The sequence below is a fragment of the Xylaria bambusicola genome (assembly GCF_022495145.1).
Source record: "Xylaria bambusicola strain CBS 139988 unplaced genomic scaffold F5B22scaffold_2, whole genome shotgun sequence".
Lineage (NCBI taxonomy): Eukaryota > Fungi > Ascomycota > Sordariomycetes > Xylariales > Xylariaceae > Xylaria > Xylaria bambusicola.
The window spans coordinates 1,167,124-1,185,790 of record NW_025953555.1 but is presented as its reverse complement, the minus strand read 5'-3'; the positions used below and the strand labels follow the sequence as shown (position 1 = coordinate 1,185,790).

At 47.3% G+C, this 18,667-nt stretch overlaps 5 protein-coding genes across 5 annotated transcripts; 2 read left to right on the top strand and 3 right to left on the bottom strand.

The window, feature by feature from the left end:
* Positions 1 to 978: 978 nt before the first annotated feature.
* Positions 979 to 3,195, bottom strand: F5B22DRAFT_586033 (uncharacterized protein). The gene is made up of 2 exons (XM_047973528.1): positions 2,112 to 3,195; positions 979 to 1,969 (listed from the first exon to the last, which is right to left on the bottom strand). The coding sequence occupies exon 2, from the start codon at positions 1,789 to 1,791 to the stop codon at positions 1,270 to 1,272; it is 522 nt and encodes a 173-aa protein (XP_047835848.1). The 5' UTR covers positions 1,792 to 1,969; positions 2,112 to 3,195; the 3' UTR covers positions 979 to 1,269.
* A 601-nt stretch (positions 3,196 to 3,796) lies between these two features.
* F5B22DRAFT_655641 (NAD(P)-binding protein) lies at positions 3,797 to 5,177 on the bottom strand. Its single transcript, XM_047979901.1, has 2 exons — positions 4,494 to 5,177; positions 3,797 to 4,402 (listed from the first exon to the last, which is right to left on the bottom strand). The coding sequence occupies exons 1-2, from the start codon at positions 4,981 to 4,983 to the stop codon at positions 4,017 to 4,019; spliced, it is 876 nt and encodes a 291-aa protein (XP_047835847.1). The 5' UTR covers positions 4,984 to 5,177; the 3' UTR covers positions 3,797 to 4,016.
* A 3,648-nt stretch (positions 5,178 to 8,825) lies between these two features.
* On the top strand, positions 8,826 to 10,247 carry F5B22DRAFT_655633 (uncharacterized protein; the record flags this gene model as incomplete). The annotated part of the gene is made up of 4 exons (XM_047979900.1): positions 8,826 to 8,968; positions 9,030 to 9,150; positions 9,207 to 9,583; positions 9,642 to 10,247. The coding sequence occupies 4 exons, from the start codon at positions 8,826 to 8,828 to the stop codon at positions 10,198 to 10,200; spliced, it is 1,200 nt and encodes a 399-aa protein (XP_047835846.1). The 3' UTR covers positions 10,201 to 10,247.
* Positions 10,248 to 12,416: 2,169 nt separating this feature from the next.
* On the top strand, positions 12,417 to 16,310 carry F5B22DRAFT_160406 (putative NRPS-like enzyme). Its single transcript, XM_047969237.1, has 4 exons — positions 12,417 to 12,596; positions 12,675 to 13,846; positions 13,896 to 14,910; positions 14,964 to 16,310. Exons 2-4 carry the CDS (start codon positions 12,864 to 12,866, stop codon positions 16,071 to 16,073), a joined length of 3,108 nt encoding a protein of 1,035 aa, XP_047835845.1. The 5' UTR covers positions 12,417 to 12,596; positions 12,675 to 12,863; the 3' UTR covers positions 16,074 to 16,310.
* F5B22DRAFT_655631 (uncharacterized protein) lies at positions 16,311 to 17,618 on the bottom strand. The gene is made up of 2 exons (XM_047979899.1): positions 16,959 to 17,618; positions 16,311 to 16,902 (listed from the first exon to the last, which is right to left on the bottom strand). The coding sequence occupies exons 1-2, from the start codon at positions 17,198 to 17,200 to the stop codon at positions 16,548 to 16,550; spliced, it is 597 nt and encodes a 198-aa protein (XP_047835844.1). The 5' UTR covers positions 17,201 to 17,618; the 3' UTR covers positions 16,311 to 16,547.
* Positions 17,619 to 18,667: the final 1,049 nt, after the last annotated feature.

The following is an 18,667-nucleotide window of genomic DNA, read 5'->3' as shown; positions in this document are numbered from 1 at the left end:
TGGATGCTCATAAAAGGATTTGACAGTAATCTCGAGAAGGTCTAGCCTCTCTCTGACTGGATTCCGGGGGTGACCAGACCAGCTAAGGTCTGGGCGTGCGATACGTGGAGCAGGATGAGGGCCAGTAGGAGTTGACGAAATGACATGATGATGCTGAGGTAAACGATCCTTGCCTACTTGTTGGTCGTTACAGTACGGTAGTGCTGTGTACATGCTTCACTTCACATGTCGGCCATCCATAGATGGACAGATAAGATGGGTAAGAAGAATATCCTACACGATTTATGTGGCAGTCAACGCAGATGATACTCACGTTCTTTGCAGTACATCTACTCCGTCCTAACCGCCACGTGTGACTAGGTATGAAGCACGTACATGTTCTGTGCCTACGGTATGCTGACAGCAGCCATGTGTCGGTACGGAGAGCATTTCTGGATTCGGGAGGATGGAGTGCAGATACCTACCTACTGTACATAGGCAGAGTCTTGTCTACCCTGAGATGAGATGCCTAATGCATAATCGGCGTGTCCTACCTACCTGGCATGTAGGTGGTAGTATAGATAGTAACACTAGTGAGCACACACTGCGGTAGGTAGTGTGGGAGATAGTCGCACATCAGCACTTTTTTCTTAAACGACTTGGGTGTCCTGCAAGGATGTCAGAGAGATGAAGCAATCAAATCCTTGAACGTACACATCTAAGTACGGTACCTTACTTAAGTATAGCACTTACTTGCTTGCTTAGTAGTAGTCGTAGTAGTATGGGTCTTGTCTTTAACCACTTGTAGTTTATGAGGGTTCTCTAAGACTATAGTACACTACTAAGTATGTAGAAAGAAGGGTTGAAAGGGTTGAGGAGGCAAAGCCGGGTCTACGGCGTTACCTAGCGCACAATACTGGACACACTACTTGGATATAATGTAGAAACGGTTGTAAGAAAACGTATTAAGCTGACCCTTGTCAATATTTTAAAGCACATGCCTAGGTAGTACGAGTTCATGGGAGACTCAGCTCCTCTTCGGCTCTTTCACTCTCCCGATCTCTTGATCTCGTATTACATGCTTCGATCCACCTCGCCACTATACTCTCAGGTCATCTCTATCCAAGTCGTCCATGTCAGGGCCACATCCACGTTGCGACACAGCACAGCTGGGCAAGGTGAGCCAGGCGAGCCAGGTGGATGAATACTGAACGATATCCCAGGCGCCCCCAGGGGATCGTACACATTTCCCCGTAAACTTGGCGTCTACCTCCCGGACTAGCGTGCGCGCTATCTACAGACTACAGTAAATGCTGCTGCAGGTCGGAGCTTGGCAGGGCAAAGGACCGGGGCGGTTTCAAGAACAGAGCGTCTGCCAAGGGGCCAAGCAGCGTAATACAGTCCCTGGCGCCGAACCCGCCTGCTAAGCTTGAGGCCAAGGCGGGCAGGCTTACGACAAGCAAGCCTTGACGTCTTGTCCCGCCTCTGGCCCAGCGCCGCCGTCAAGCCAAAAGTCTTGTTCCCGTCTTGTCGCTGGGGGAAGCCGGCTGGGCGAACCCTCAAGCTGCCCTTGGCGGAGGCAGCGTGAGGGATGAGATCGATCGCATTGACAAGCCATCCAGGACACCCACGAGAAAAGCTTAAAGAGACGCCCGAATCTCGCTTGCATATACTTACATATACAGCAGGCATATACAGTCTGCTACAGAAGCATGTCGGAATGTGCAACAGTAAGCCCTGGACCAGCCATTCAACCTGGGAAAGCGTCCGGCTCAGATAGGCAACTCTGCCCGCGGATCGCGACACTGCCATGCACCGTCGGTACCGCACAGCTTCAGCACACACGCAGTCCGCGTGCACACCACTACACTATGCCTCATACCGCAATTGATGTACCGTCGTCACCCATGGCCTCCTGTGTGTATTTGTCAATTTGATCAATCTCACTCGTCTGAGGCCATCCTAGTGGCGCCAACCTCCACTTGTCCAAGTAAGCTTAAACGTATCTCGCATCTATCTACCTCCAGTGTCTATTTCTGGTGGCCGCTCGCTTGTCGACCGAGTCCTACACTACTGTGCACCTCACGTATGTTAGTATACCCTAGTTACTTACTTACTTTGTCGTCCACTAGCAGTGAGAAACTCGGCGGCACTAAGTAAGATGGCTTGCGTATCTCGTGACGGGACGTACACGTAGGAACAGTGGTGTACGCGGAAGATGTAAGGAATTAAGGTATTAGTCTGGGGTGACCATTAATTACGCCGACCTGGAAATGCTTGCAGTGAAGCGTGCCTCACTATCTCCGCCCTGCTTACATACTTGAACAGCCCATGGAACCATTCTCCAACCCGGGCGCCGGTATGGACGGATTCCAGCACATCCCGACTCCGACTTTTGAATGAGCTGGCTGGCCTTCGAAAAATATATATGTTGGAACCTAATCCTGAGTAAATCCTGAGTTTACGGGATTCTACGGAAACAGCGATGCTTGGAGAGATTTGCTCGCCACACTCATCCTTTCGGCATGAACAGACAAATTCACAGTCGACCTTTGGACACACTTGGGGCCCTCTATCTATCTATGTAATCTGAGATATTCTTTCTCGATCCTAACACGGACGAGTGGCAGACGAAGAACAAGAATAGCTGCCAGCCTAACCGATCCTAATAACTCTTCATGAATTCAAACACTCCGTTGATTACACTAGAACGTCAATTTTGGCCACCGACGAGCGACAGCATGCCCGAGAATTCAGCAGTTAATCGAACTTCGCATCCACTGTCTCAAGCTATTTGAGTACGAACGCTCGGCATTATCTCCACCGTTTTAGGTATCCCTAAATCACGAGCTAATGATTTGTAAATCGCCTCGACCATGTTCAACTAATTGCAATAGTCACAGCACTCGTGTGCCCGCGTCTTCTAGTCAATATATTCCACTAAATACATTTTAATCTCGATCTACAAGCCAGTTACTTGTTATCATGATATCAGGAAGTGTAAGTGATCATAATGCCTACCACAAATTATCCGTAACATCAAGGTTTTGTCTTTAGGGAGGGGCCAGTTCGTAGAATAATTGTTGGATTCATTGATAGAAACCATGCTCATATCCTACTTACCCAAAGAGCACTGGCCTGAGAAGAAGCCTTGAGTTATTATTCAAAGTTACTAATATTATCATGTGCGTCGATAGACTCCTAGCATAGGTTATTAGTTAGTAAGCTATTATTAGTATACTACAAATTTTATAACCTGCATCAGTCCCTCGATTCATCATAGGCTTGCAGCACAACGGTCCTAAATAGCAGAGTGCAGCCTGCTTCCGTCCTCCCATCGTCCTTTTTGCCTGGTCTGCCATCTCTAGATGCCCTCTGCATCCCAGATCCTGCATATACTTTTGGCGTAGATTTCCTTTCAGGGAGCCCCTATTCTCTCCCATTCCTAGGAAGGTTATGATTCTTGTCTTCTGTCATGGTGTTTGGCGAGTGCTCGGCCCAGTCAACTCTGTCACCCACTACTGAATAAGGCAGAACTAGACTCTATACTTAGAAAATACTTTTGACTCTTTACTCTATAAATAATTCCATTCTATTGTTCGCTGAAGTACCTCAGAGTCACTGAAAGGGGTAGTAGGTACTAGACGCCAAGCCCATTTCACTAGAGATATGTCAGCACAGACGCCTCAGATTTTCCAGCCACGGGTTGAACCTGATTGCATGAAACTATTAGTATGATAGAAGGTGTAAGATAGGAGAAACCAAATATGCCATTCATATTCATATAATCATGGGAATCGTATTGAATGGGTGAGTGGATTGAAGCAATGGCTGATATGCGATGAGAGCTCTTCTATATGAAGTAGAGGGCTTGTAGTTTAGTTTTCATCTAACTAATAGGTATCTAAGGCTCTCAAGCGTCCCAGCCTTTCTCTTTCTCCGGATTAGGAGATGACCTGGGCCATTTACGCCTATTGGGCCTTGTACAATCTAGGACTCTCCTTCTGTTTGCTGGTTTCCTTTGCCTTGTTTTGGCTCTATTTTTCGATGCCGACACCATTGGTGATCTCTCCAAACACTTCTTTAGCATGGGCAAGCTGATCCTGGACAATAGTCATCCGAGTCGTCATGTCGGGGCCGAGGGGCATAAACTTCTCCTTCTCCTTTCCAACACCAAAACCTTCTCCAACAACAAGTTGGTAGACTGCCTTCATAGCTTTATCTTTATCCCCGTTGGGAACAAGCTTGCCAGTCCTCATAATATCAATGAACTGACCGACGAGAGTATCCTTATACTCATCCGGCAATGGGGCCTTGCCAAGAATACATACGTCAAGCATGCCGGTGTTGAACGTTCCCAGCAGAATTGTGAGCACGCGAATCCCAAAAGGCTCAACCTCTTTGGCGAGAACTTTGCTCACAGCTGATAGTCAATAAGTCCGGTTAGCAGTGAAAACTAAGCGAGAAACGGCACTGATTTCGGCATCATGGAACAGGTGTAAATGTCTACTTACCGTCGAGGCCGCCTTTTGCGCCGGCATAGGCCCCCATACTCGCCTGGGCTTCCAAGGCAGCACCGCTGCTGAAGTTGGCAATTACACCAGATCTTCGCAGACGCTGATAGGGGAGTACAGCGCGAATGAGGCGCAATGGACCGAAGTACATTGTTTCCATATGGGCGCGGATCTCGTCTTCAGAAGTAGCCTCTATCGGCGCAAACATGGAGAAACCAGCGTTGTTGATCAACACATCAATCTGCTCTCCAGCCCTCTCCAGCTCGTCGATGATAGAACCACTCGACGCATTATTGACGTCGAGCTGAAGCCATCTCCCACCTTTGGATTCAACCTCTTTCACAAGCTCTGGGGTTGCTGAAGGATTCCGAGAAGTAGCAATGACTTTGTGGCCCCCAGCCTGGGCGATGCGTACGAGGGTTAGGCCTAAGCCAGAAGAACACCCAGTTATCAACCAGGTAAGCTTCTTCGTTGTCGTTGGAGTAGCCATCGTTTCTGGGTATTGGGAGGTGTAATATGCGTTGAGTGATGATGAGGAATTGAAAGAGCAAAGGCAATACAGTCGCGCGGGATAGACGAGCTTTTATGGTCGTTGGTCAGAAGCCACGTACCAAATCTAGCCTTCCCCATTCCGTCGATAGAATCAAGAGAACTCCACATCGCTGCTCAAACTTTGACTTGCTGTTGTTTCCGAGTGCGCAAGCAGCAGTAGTTGAAGCCACGACTCCACTTGTATTGTTTTCCATTTGGGGGTTTGGTGATGGGGCTGAGTTGAGTTGCTGGAGACGCTATGGGGTTTACGGAGTTAGCGACTCCAATAACTTGTTCATATGTTTTATTACGGTACTGTTTGTGTCAGGATATAATATATCTGACGCCGGCTGACAACGTTCAGTGATCCCCGGCAGGATAGCTCCTTGAAATCAACTGTTCACACTCATAGTCGATCCAAGACCCTTTATAGGTGGGCCATTCGTAGCCACGTTGATGCTCTGCCACCCGTCAAAAGGATGCCAAGCAGATCAGTTTTTCCGAGTAACATCCTCTCGTGCGTCCCTCGTAAAGTCTGACTTAGAGCATGCCAGAAGTTGATACCAGAAGCTTAATTTCATATATGTAGTTCTAAGATGAGGGTAAGCTCGCTGAGTAACGAAGCATCTTATAGAGTCTACATTCAGGTCAAAACGTGTCAAAATTAGTCTATTAGGCTGTATTACAAAAATGCACTTTTAGGAACTCCTCTGCTTGCGAAGAGTGGTAGGTACGAGCAAAGAGTATACCATCGTGATTACATTGCTAGAGTGTAGACATGAGTTTAGGAGGATTTTCTCTCACTACTCTAAATCCCACAGCGTCAAAGGGAATGGACAACGAAGGCACTCTGTGTAAAGTATCAGTAGTGGACAGGATAGTTACGTGTAGGGTTCGCGCAACAACAAGAGTCATTTACACCACCTTATACTTGGTATCGTGGCTCCCAGTGTTAGCAGGTGAATGGGAACCTCTAAATGTTCCGTGATGGGGTATACGAAGCGTTGTTAGAACAATCTAGACGAGGGTGAGACGGATTTTCCCATCAAGTCCCATATATGAGTAGACTTCTTCCAAATTACATAGACCGAACATCGAATTAGAGAGTTTATGAGCTCGTGCTTTCTTGCTACCGCGCGTATAATAAGGCTAGATGAATGGGCTTGGAATTTGATAATATTCAGAATACAATGATCAACCAGGGCTGCAAAAGTCCTTAACTAACTAGTTCCTTCTTGACTTTGGTGACGTGACTTGACTTAATATACAACTGGTCAGCCAGCCCTGACCGCCTAGGTTTTATTGATTTGTTTTATGAAGCGAAATCTGTATGACCTCATTTCCAATATTGCCTGCGTGTTTCCGAAGATTATGAATACCTTGTCTTGGCCTTTGCACCGCCAAAGCGCAAGTCGAACTGCAGGTTCAGCTTGTAACTACGCGTATAACAGCGCGCCAAATAAGCCACGCGCCATTTATACAACTCATAAAGAGATTCAGCATCATTAACACCTCCCTATCTACCCAAGTAAGGATGTAGCAGATTACCAAGCTAGGATGTCATACCCGCAAAGAAGAAACGCTCAGAAATGAAGGAAAGGTGAGAACTCAAAATTTTTGATCCTGGCAATTATCTACGCCTGATAGAGTCAGTTGATTGGATTGCGCTAGATGCCTGTATACGTTATTCGTCTATGCACTTGTCAAATTTCCAGTGTTGGTGTGAAAGGGTGAGCTGAATTTCTATTCCAGGAGGTGGGGCTTTGAATACATAGAAGAAACCGTACACGACCTCAAATCGAAACCACATCGTCGTTGTATTCAAAATACCGAGATAGAGTTCGCTCTACAAAGTTTTAATTGACTTTGATATGACTCTAAGTTTTAGAATGAGGTATTCATCATTGGATCTCCATCTTAATTACGCAAATATATCAAATCCAAGCACAGCAAGCTCGAGAAGTCATTTCACGGTATCGCATGCCAGAAACTATGATTTAGATCCCGGAATCTAGAGATTGGTATTATTTTTATACTTTTGCACTTTTCGTTAGCACTCAGTGCGCAAGATTAGATTCAATAGCAACCATATATAGACTCTTTGAGATGTTCACTTCCGGATAACAGCAGAAATTATTGGCCTACATCTACGTAAATATCAATGCGCATGAGACATCCTAATCTATCACTGTCATTTCCCAGGTCTTTTGCCCCTTACAACTTTTGCAAATTTGCCCACACTCGACTATAATAAGCCTGGGCTTACTTTCCGACACTGTCTCATTCACGCACTAGTGCGGATTGTTTGTGATTCGCCCTGTCTCATCTACCATTGGGAAGAAGCAAACAGCTGGTTTTGTTCTCATTCGTTACCATACAAATAAATGCCTCCAGGCAAGTGTTGCGAATCAGAATTGATCATTGTGTCGGCTGGGAATCCTATCGTCTGACGCAGAGACTTGCTGAAAGGAAATTTCCAATAGTATGCCGTCCTCATTCGGACATGTAACCTCGCTCTGTAGGATTCCATGACCTTACATAAGGTAACAAAGAACCACACAACCATCGTTGAAATTAGGAAAGCGAGCAAGCAGCAGTGGCAGAAGGATGACTGCTGCAGTTTAGTCTGTACAGGCCTTCTGAGTATGCATGCTACGTATGATGCCCATGTGTGAGCGGCCCACCCCGGCAGTTGCGAAGCCAGGGCTACTAGGTACTTATGTAGGAGCTTGACAGGTCGCGTCGATATTGGAGACAGCAAGGGGTCCTTCCTCTGTGGGCCTCAAAGGGTTCACAATCCTAGCCTCAACATGGGTTGGCACACCACTTTGCACCCTACCTGTTGTGGACCATGCGACGCCCTATGGGTGGGTAGAGGTAGAGGTCGTGCTAGATAACACATGTAATGTTTGCCTGAGGGCGCCGATAATCTTTCGTTTCCAATGGCGGACTATGGCTGCCCTCATAAGACGTATTACGGCTTTGTGGGCTGAGGTAGTGTGTGACTAATTATGTAGCTAGGTATGGTTTGTTCTCTTGATGATCCAAAATGGAATCCTTCTGGTTTTCGGTCGTTATACGTCGTCACCTTTATCGCAAATAACTAATTAGCAACTATATGATATCTTCAATATGTAACGACTAATCCCAACGATGAGCAGGGTTAGACCCAGAGTGGTCATTTCTGGGGGCTGGCGATATGGTTCTACGGTATTGTAGTCAAGATTCGGTAATAATCTGTTGCATCTCCCAGCAAGGTGGACGCCGGATTAGGGGGTTGAAGATTCGCCTTCACCCACGCTTTTTGGAATATCACTTCCTAGTCTAGTGTGAGATGTGTCGACTGCCTGTCGTACATTATCACCTTTTTACTATATGCACAGCTATCATGTAATTGGTCGTTTCCTATCCTGCAGCGTTATAGATCATCAGGGATTCTCTACACGGACCGCATCCGACGCATCGCTCAGCTGTGCAAAGGTTACTGAGAAGGAGTCGACCCCGGTAAGCCATGGTACCCCCAAAAACTACTGTCGTATTATGTGTCCGCCTTTGTCTAGACTGCTTATTGCCGTAGATACTCATTAGTTTATTGACATCTCTGCCACAGACTCCTATCCAAGCATATATGCCATTTTTATGTATATCAGTTGATGTTCGGATGTAAAAGTTCTCGACTCTGAAGTCAAAAGGGAGTCAGGACTTCTCCTACAGTCCCCGTCGATCACTCGCCCATTCGCATTCGCCTAGACAATAGTTAGCCGATATTCTGGCCAATTCGGCATCGACTAGAACGACAAGATGAGGTCCTCAGCAGAGGAGCATAATATTCAGTTGACGCTTGGCGTCGTTATATCTCTGCTTATTCTTTCCACGGTATCATTCGTATTGCGAATCTGGGCGCGGTTCGCGACGGGCGCGCGACTATGGTGGGATGATTATTGGTACAAACTGCCATGTCGAATAAAACGGACATTGAGGCTGTACTGACTATTCGATCTCTAGGATGTTTTGGGTGATGTCAGTTTGTATAGCTGCATCGACATTCGACTTTCTCGGGTTGGTATATGGTTCTGGTGTTCACCAAGCCGATCTACCGGCTTCTACCGTCGTCATTTTTATCAGGGTTCGTCTATGATGATGCCGCCTTGGACGCTACCACCTACTAACTATGGTGTCCAGCTTCTTTGGGTGTACATGTTGATATGGGCCACCGGGGTCTTCTCAGTCAAGATTGGCATCCTCCTTTTCTATTGGCGAGTATTTCAGAGGACTGCCAGTTTTCGGATGGGTGCTATGATAGTTACCTTTATCTCTACTGGAATCTTTCTCTCTAATTTCTTCACTTTTACCTTTCAATGCTATCCGGTACAAAAGTTCTGGTTGCCGGATACCAAGGGCAGCTGTATCAACCAGAATGCTTTCTACTTGGCTTCTGCCATCATTAATGTCTTTGGGGATATTGCGGTGCTCAGTCTGCCACTTCCGATAATATGGGGACTACAGGCATCTAGGGGGAGGAAATGGTCTCTGAGCTTTTTATTTTTACTTGGCGCTTTGTAAGTCCAACCCCTGAACCCTTGCTTTTCAATCAAGACTCACGTACTATTGAAATAGTGTGGTCATTGCCAGTATCTTCCGAATCGTCGCAGTCACGCAGATAGATCCAAACGACTTCAGCTTTACGAACGTTGGAGGCGGTCTCTGGAGCACTGTCGAGGTCGAAGTAGGATTCATATGCGCCAATCTCCCTGCCGTTCGCCCACTGCTTTTCAAATGGATTGGATATGATAGTCGAGATGGGTCAGGAGCAGCACAAAATTACAAGCTTTCGTCAAAGGGAGGAGCACGATCGGGCCATGTTAAACTTCCAAGCAGAAACCGCGAAAATGATCACGACAATTCGAGCACTGAAATATTGACTCTGCAGGGCACTTCTAATGCCGTTGCTTTGTCAAATACGAACCCTCGGTCTGATTCGCAAAGTGTTGACAGAATTGAGCCGGTAGCAAACTCTGACATAGTTGTTCAAAAGGATTTCAACGTATCAATCAACTCTGACCCCGAATCTTCGACTGACGGAACAACAAATCATTACTGTCAAGTCACAACATCAAACAACCGTGTACATCTACAAGGTCCCATTAGCCAATATTATGGACGCCAAAGTGGATAATATATGGATTAAGCAATAATTTGAGATGGATTGTACGTTATACATGGAAGTAATATATAACTAACTAATTTATACATCATGATTTTCTTGAATTACGATTCTGCAACTTAACTTTGGCCCTTCACCAACACAGCACGACAAATTTGATGCCTCACGTCAGTAAGCATCTGCCTTAGGGTACTGCAGATTCGTATCGATGGGACAGTGTAGCTGGCTTCAGAGGTTCTCTCTACTCAACCGAGCGTCAGGGGCCTGAATGCATTCAATGGTGATAATGCAGAGAATAGTGGCCTTGTTTCAGCATGGTTTGGAGGTTGTAATACCATAGTATGATCTTTTTGCCACAAAATCCTCCCTAGGCTCGTTCGATGGTTTGCGGGATTACTTACACACATGTAAAATTTGTGTGGGATGGCGTTAGTATTCACCGATTCCATTTACTCACATCAGTAAAGCTGCAATGAAACGACAGATCATTAGCCGCCCAGTTTCTGTGAACCCCAACAATCTACTATCATGTACCTACTGTAGGCTAGCGAATGCTGCGATCTGACAACTCCCTACAAGGGGCAACGAACTAAAACCGCTCATGAAGATCTGCTAACGACGTGGGGCCTCAATGTAATGTATCAGTCAATTCAGTCGGTTGGCGTTCTGCCTAAACTCACTTTATTGCACAAGTTTCGCCATACATGTACTTACTGTAGTATGTTCAACTAGACAATTCTGGCCTCAGCCGCGCTCCAATGGTTTACAGATAGGTGGGTGGGTGCAAACAAGCTTTCCAACGTTTCGATTTAAGTGGTTATTCTACGAGACAGACGCAGTCTAGGTTGCAGAAGGAATTCCTTGCTGGTCCGTTTTATTCATCTGCCCCTTGACTTGGCATGTTTATTACCATTCTTCTATGTACCTACATGCAGTGTTGAGTAGGTATACTGAATATGAGGGATCCCCGAATACCACCTCGGCCGCAGCGAGCGGTGGTTTGTCGTGCGTCCTCCATCCTTCCTACAGTACAGTACACTGCAGCACATTCCTCCTTCTCGTTTCTCCATATTGCTTGCTTCCGTCTTCTTTGTTCTTACGTTACCCTACCCAAATCACAGCCTAGCCAACTCCAACTCTTGAGTCCCCGAACCAGCCCATATACTTGTAATAAGGAGCGCGACGTGTGTAGACACATGATATTAATCGCGGACGCCATACTATCATTATATATGTGTTCTTTATACGACATGAAGTACTGATGACTTCACTGCTGACCACCGAAAATCAGCCCACGTTTGCATTCCTGTTGCAGGCCTGTTGCAGGGATTGCTCATAGCATTTCATTGTCTACTTGTAGGGGGAGGTATGCCATGGATCTCTGCTGAAGCCCCGAACCGAAGGTCTTTGTTTTCTACCGTAGTGTAGTGTAGTATATAGGAGGGCGCTGATGTACTGTAGGGTACCCGTGCAGATATGGTGGTAACATCCGGGTATTTCAGGCTACTGAGCCAGGTTCAAATTCCCTCGCGGGCTCCGGCTTCATGCACGACCATCCGACCATTCCCTACACATCACGAACTGCAGTCCCTGCCCTGCTTTACGCTGGCCGACAGTATCGTACTGTAGATACACATTGAATGCGTATGGGCATTTTCTGTCGTTCATTAGGCCCGTTGTTGTGGAGTGTTTCGGAGGGTTTATCAGTATAGTGTCGACCAAAAGATATGATCGGATGGGCCCTCTGCACAAAATACACTATGTCGAGTTCTGTACCTGGCCTGCTTCGTTTTACGTGGATCGTAACCCCTTGTCGACCTATCAGAAACTAAATTTGGAGCCGAGTTACAGCACCTATCCTATAATAGGCAACCTATAGAGTTCCCCAAGATCCTTCAAACCACTTTAGTATGTATGCTACACTACCTCGACTACCTACTTACACTCAACGTCTGTCTATCGAAAAGTAACTGCCTTGTCTTTGAGTAGCAATAACCATATACAGATTACTGTAATACACGTGAAATCAAAGCCTACTTAGTGTATTCATTTCCTCGCAACTGTGCTAGCTTCGCTGCAGACTATATACAGCACTGGGGGAGAAATGACACATGAGGATCTCGAAGCTGACTTGACGTAGAGACGAGGGGCCAAGAGGAGAAAGGCGAGCGACGACGGAGAGCATAGAAAGAGGCGCATCTCGCTACTGTCTTGGGGGCGGGAGCTGTCAAAGGCTATGGGATCCTGGTATTACTTATGCTGAGCACTGGGGAGAGAAATGATACCATATAGGTATACACCTACAGTAGTTTCACTGCAATCTCTCATAAGTCCTATTTCTGTCAATATACCAAGATTGACACGTCCCCGAAATCCCAGCGGCTGCCTCCCGCAGTCGAGACAACATTGTAAGTAGTGGTCGTCTGCCTCCATCTTGTTGTTGTTGTTTCAATCCGCAGCATATTGAATAAATGATTGCTCACTAGTGCTACCCGCAAGCAGTAGCCCAACCAAATAAATAATATTATAAGCTTTATAAGCAAACACTAACTGTTATATGCTAGGGGTCAACGTAATCAAACTCTCTGAAGATAACCAAACCCCCTCAAGCACTCGCAAAGATAAACAAACTCGGAGGCGTATCTTGTATTCATTCCTGAGCGAGAATAACCGCAATGGCAAATATCTCAGCCGAAGTTGTTGAAGAACGTATCCGTCAGTATGGCAGGCCGTTGATGATCGATGACCTTATCCGTGAGCGTGCAAAAGACGAGCACCAAGTTCCCATCCTGGGTTATCCCAGGTACAAGGACAAACCAACTGACTATGAGCTCTTCACGGGAAAAGATCTTGATCGTATGGTGGACGAGGCATGTCGGGTATTGATGAAGGCCGGACTCGAGATGAACTCTCGTAAGACCGTTGGACTATTCGCTCCTTCGGATCTGTCGTTCGTGGTTGCACTATTCGCCGTGTGGCGACTAGGCTGTAGGGCCTTGACCGTTTCTATCCGCCTCAGCGAGCTGGCTTGTCTTAACCTCATGGACCGGACGGAGTGCGACACCTTGCTTGTCGGGTCGACTGCCCGCATCAATGCAACAATAGAGGGGCTTAAAAAAGCACGCTCGCATCTCAATTTCATCCCCATCCCGACAAGAGCTGAGTTTGACAACCCTGATGGGCCCTCTGAGCCCGTGGTACGGCCCATACAAGACATGGAGGCTGAACACGCCGAACTGGCGCTGTTCGGCCACTCTTCAGGCTCAACAGGTCTCCCGAAACCGCTATCACTCTCCCACCGTAGCGTGTTGAATAACATTTACTTCGGTACTGGGTGCAAGGCCTTCAATGCCTTACCATGGTATCATTTACACGGCGTTTTTACGTCGTTCCAGGCCATGTATATGCGAAAAACGGCGCACCTCTATAACGCGAGCCTACCTTTGACCAGCGAGCATCTTGTTGCGGCCCTGAAAGAAATCCAGCCCGAGATCTGCCACACGGTCCCTTATGTTCTGAAGCTTATGGCAGAGAGGCAGGATGGCATTGAGGTGTTGAAACGCTGCAAATTCGTGACATCCGCTGGAGCGCGAACTCCGGACGAGCTGGGTGATCGAGTGGTTCAACAGGGGGTGAATCTGGGTGTGATACTTGGGCTGTTCGTGTCCTCGCCTGTTTCATGTTATATCAGCTAATAAGTGCTGCAGGACTGAAGTTGGTCATATGGGAGACTCCATATACCGAGAGCCGGGCGACGACTCGTGGGTCTATATTCGGCCATACGCGAATCTGCGCCCGCACATGTTCTTCAAGAAGGTCGGTGAGGGCATCTATGAAGCCGTATATTTGAAATCACACCCAGCATTGATGCCTTCAACGAGCAATTCCAATGACCCTCCGGGCTCGTTTCACTCCAAAGATCTTTACACGCCCCATCCGACAATCGAGAATGCCTGGAAGTACATAGCTCGTGACGATGACAGGATCACTCTGCTGAGTGGCGAGAAAATTTTGCCAGTAGGCATGGAAGGCGCAGTTCGCGAGAGTCCCTTGGTACGAGATGGTCTGATGGTAGGCAATGATCGCCTCATGCCCGGCTTAGTTCTGTTTCGCTCTACTGCCGCTGCCGACTTATCTGACGACGAGGTTATCGATGCAATATGGCCACTGATCGAGCCTGCTAACAAGGTTATGGACGAATATGCGCGCATCACGCGTGATATGATCACAGTGTTAGCAGCAGATGTCGAGTATCCAGCAACGGACAAGAACAATATTATTCGCGCGGCATCTAATAGCAAGTTCGAGGATGTGATTGAGAAGCTATATAACAAACACGTACAAACAAACGGCGTTCTCAAGAAATTGAATATTGGGGAACTAGAAGAATATGTGTTCCAGGTTGTTCGTGACCGGGTAGGCATCCAGGTGCCTGATTATGCAACCGACTTTTTCGCCGCTGGTGTTGATAGTCTGCGAGCCGCACAGGTGCGAAGGCTGTTGCAGCAAGAGCTAGATCTAGACGGTCATTCTCTTCCCACCAATGTCGTCTACGACGCTGGCAACGTCGCGAATCTAGCAGCGAGGTTGTATTCAATGCGTACAGGAGACCAGCTTGAAAATGGCCACTCAACGACGGGAAAGAGCGAGATCGAGAAGATGGAGGAGCTTATCTCAGAGTTCAGTGATTTCACAGCTCAGAGTCCAAAAGGCGAAGTCGTCGTAAGTATGAGTGCTAAACTCCATAGTGTATGGTTGGTTGACATGATGAAAAGGTCCTCACTGGCGCAACTGGTGCCCTAGGTGCCCACGTTCTCAGCCAGCTTTTAGATGATCCGAGTGTGTCTCGTGTATACTGTCTGGTACGAGGTGACGATGCGCTAGGGCGAGTATCAAATTCTTTAGAAGCGCGAGGGCTCGCCTTATCCAAGGGCGACAGTAAGCGGTCCCAGAAGCTAGCAGCTCTATCGACAAACAACTTTGGAGCTCCTCAGTTAGATCTCCGCGCCGAAGAATATGACGAAATCCGGAAAGCGGCAACTTTGATCATCCATGCAGCCTGGCCGGTAAACTTCAACATATCCCTGGAGAGTTTCAAACCGCAACTCGCCGGGCTACGAAATCTTCTAGGCCTCGCTTCAGAAACGTATTCTCCAGCCCGCATCGTCTTCATTAGTAGTATATCAACAGCTTTCAACATGCCCAAGCCAGCGAAAGTGCCTGAGGCTCGACTTGAGTCACTTGAACATGCGGCAGCCACGGGTTACGGCCGCTCTAAATTAGTCGGCGAGCGTATCTGCGAGCGTGCCGGCTCTAGCGGCCTTTCCGTCGGCGTTCTACGAGTTGGCCAGATAGCGGCGGACAGTGAGCACGGCATCTGGAACAAGGAGGAGCACGTGCCCTTAATAGTGCGCAGCGCGACGGAGGTCGAGGCGCTCCCTCGTCTGTATGGGTACGAAGGGCGGTGTGAATGGATGCCCGTGGACACTGTTGCCGCGACACTCCTGCAGCTTGCCGCCAAGCTCGAGCCGGGGACCGCGTTCTATAACATCACGCCCTCTCACGCCTTCTCGTGGAACGATGTATTCTTGCCCGCTTTGCGCGAAGCAGGTTTGGATTTTGAGGAAGTGGAGCTTGCTGAGTGGCTGAAACGCCTGCGTCTCCGCGCTGAGGAGCTGGGCTCTGCGGCAGAGGAGAAGCTGCCTACTATTAAGCTGGCTGATTATTACGAGTCGACGTACGGCACGTCCTTCGGGAGTTCCGAATCGGATTTGAAGTACGAGAATGAGAAGGCATGCAGTGATAGTATTGCTCTTCGGACTTGTCCTGAGTTGTCGTCAGTAGCTATTGTTCGCAAGATGCTGCAACACTGGCTTCGCCAATGAGTCCATGGTCATATCTCCCACCGCCGTGCAATCAGCCCTATTCTCTAGAACCACGTCCAGACTAGATATATGAATGGAGGCATGGATTACCTCTCCTGTATCTTAGCTTTTTCTATCGTTATTTGAGTCAAGTCTAAGACCGAGACCTTTCTGCATCGTAGGCTAGATTGGGCCATAAACGCCTTTGCCCTAAACAAGCCGGTCTAGCGAGCAATTCGACTTATTGTGGCAATTCATCGCCGAGTTTGCGAACGTTTCTGTTTCGTCTGCGAGATCGTCATTACTTGCAAACATGAAGGGCAAGGCCGTTGGTGATGTTCACTACTCGTGCACGCATTTTCTAGGATCAGCTCATTCGTACAAGTAATGGTTCACATTGTGGATTAGCGATAACTTTCAATGGTGCATTTCAATTGTTATTCTTTTAGTTATTGATACATATCGCATACCAAGTTCACATACATCGTGCGACATCTATTCATTATAGCGCGCGCTTTCTCGCGAGGCCTCCGTCACGCTGCTAGGCGCTTCGTAACCCTCGGCCGACATATCACCAACAGCCTCGCGTGGGGTATGATACTCCGAGCCTGGGTATTGGTTCTTGCGAGGTACAGTGCCTTGAACATTGGATTGCGCAGCCCTCCTGCCTTCGGCCATGACCTCTCCACTGTATGCAACGCTTGTGTCGTCAGTAACGGAGTTTGAGCCAATGTCATAGCGACGCTTGTTAGTCGAGTCGAGCTCGTTGTAGCCGCCGTAATCCCTCATTTGTTGTTCGAACTTGTGCTCGGGTCCTCCGACACCCTCAAAGTGCTCACCGCGTGTTTGTCTGTCTGAAATTAGAGGCGATTCGTTAATGATTAGATAACTGGTGTGAGAACTGACCGGCCGCGAGCATCTAAGTCACCACCTTCTTCAGGAGGGATTCGCTTGTTATAACCAGCATTGGTACTCAGATCATCACCGTATCTGACTGAACTACCGGGGAACTGGTTTTCAACTCTAGTTTCGACGCCTGAGTCATCGTTAGGAGATGTTCTGTGAGCACCGGTCTTGCTTTCATAGGTGTTGAGGTTCCGCTCAGCCTCCTCAGCAATCTTTCTGAAGTCGTCTGCTGATGGTGTCATTTTGATGGCGTGTTACGATGTCGTTGAAGTAGCTGCTGCGATTGTTTCCTTGGCCACCACAAAGAGTTGAGAACTGAATGATAGAGAATCAGGGAATAATGCGTGCAATTGAAATATAGCCTTCCGAGGAACGCACTATCCGTGGAATATATAGCACGCCGCTCTCTCGAACTACTGTCGACGTCATCGGTTCTCAGCGCGATTATGAATTCATCATGAAATCATAGGCCCAGATTTTTTTTTTTTTTTTTTTACAGGAGCTCCGGGGACATCGACGTGCTCTACCATGTTCGTCACGACGCTAAGACGATTCCTTTTCGCTTCCTACGTACATGTATCTGAGCGAGAACCTCAGTTACTATGATATCATTTCTGCCATTGCTGAGCTGCAGCAATGTGTGAAATTTCAGTCTCAGTTGTCGCGTGAACCCCAGTCATGTAGCCGCTTGTTCCCCACCAAGAGCTTCCAGCTTCAGAGCTTGAGAGCTTGAGAGTTCGTGAAAGATCATCATTAAGGAGTTTCCGTTCTTTTGAGTATAATATACGAGTGATTTAAATGTTATCGACTGTTTTCATGACTGTTGAGCGCAAGAAGTGCAATAGTATCTGAGCCAGACTAAATCACATTTAATACATATTATCAGAGCAACTTTTGTAGGTCTAATAAATACCTAGTCACTCCAAACTTCCAATTTTACTTCTTAGGGGTTATGGCGGTATTATACGGCCTGGTTGAACATTGACTGCATATTCATACACATGATTGCAACACCTTATTTCAAGTCTTGTATTGGAACGGGCGTGCCCTTCAACCCGCGCTCATCCAATAATGCTGTGAGATACAGGTCTTCAGGAAGTGAAAGACTCTATTCTAGCACAGATAGTTCTTATCCTTAAAGTGACGAGGTTGACATGTTTTTTTCCAAGTAAGATCTCTCATCCTATCCTATTGAATAGAGGTAATGAGTAGAGCGCGGGTAATGACCTCCGCCTAGATGTAACATAGATTTCATCTTTGATACGTGTTACATGTTGAGAGGTGATCCTAGGATTACTTGAAGACTGGCCTATCTAGATTGAAGTTTGGTCCTCTTGTACCAATATGCGAGTTTCGATATGTGGCCCCATCTTGTTCAATAACAGTCTATATTATTCTGAAATGAGTGTTTATAATGGTAGGTAGTCAGTCGTGATATGCCGTCCTCCATCAAGCAATGGGCCAAACACCGAGCTCCCATGCATGAGGCAGCCTGCTTCTAGGCTAGCAACAGTATTGAAGGGAGCTGCATGATCTTGCTAATATTAAATGCAACTTATAGTTAATTCTGCTCCAGAGCATGTCATTAGTTGTGCTACACCTGACGCTAAGTCAAGATGCCGCGACAAGATGCATGTAGTCCCAATATCAAGCCCTACACCCGGGGTGACCCAATTAACCTCTGATACAACTCCGAGAAGATAATTCTC

Coding starts and splice junctions, on each gene's coding strand:
- F5B22DRAFT_586033 (XM_047973528.1), bottom strand. CDS start 1,791: ATGGCAGTGTCGCGATCCGCGGGCAGAGTTGCCTATCTGAGCCGGACG.
- F5B22DRAFT_655641 (XM_047979901.1), bottom strand. CDS start 4,983: ATGGCTACTCCAACGACAACGAAGAAGCTTACCTGGTTGATAACTGGG. Junction 4,403..4,493: donor CGCAAAAGGCGGCCTCGACG/GTAAGTAGACAT, acceptor ATTGACTATCAG/CTGTGAGCAAAGTTCTCGCC.
- F5B22DRAFT_160406 (XM_047969237.1), top strand. CDS start 12,864: ATGGCAAATATCTCAGCCGAAGTTGTTGAAGAACGTATCCGTCAGTAT. Junction 13,847..13,895: donor CTGGGTGTGATACTTGGGCT/GTTCGTGTCCTC, acceptor TAAGTGCTGCAG/GACTGAAGTTGGTCATATGG. Junction 14,911..14,963: donor GTCCAAAAGGCGAAGTCGTC/GTAAGTATGAGT, acceptor CATGATGAAAAG/GTCCTCACTGGCGCAACTGG.
- F5B22DRAFT_655631 (XM_047979899.1), bottom strand. CDS start 17,200: ATGACACCATCAGCAGACGACTTCAGAAAGATTGCTGAGGAGGCTGAG. Junction 16,903..16,958: donor GACTTAGATGCTCGCGGCCG/GTCAGTTCTCAC, acceptor AATTTCAGACAG/ACAAACACGCGGTGAGCACT.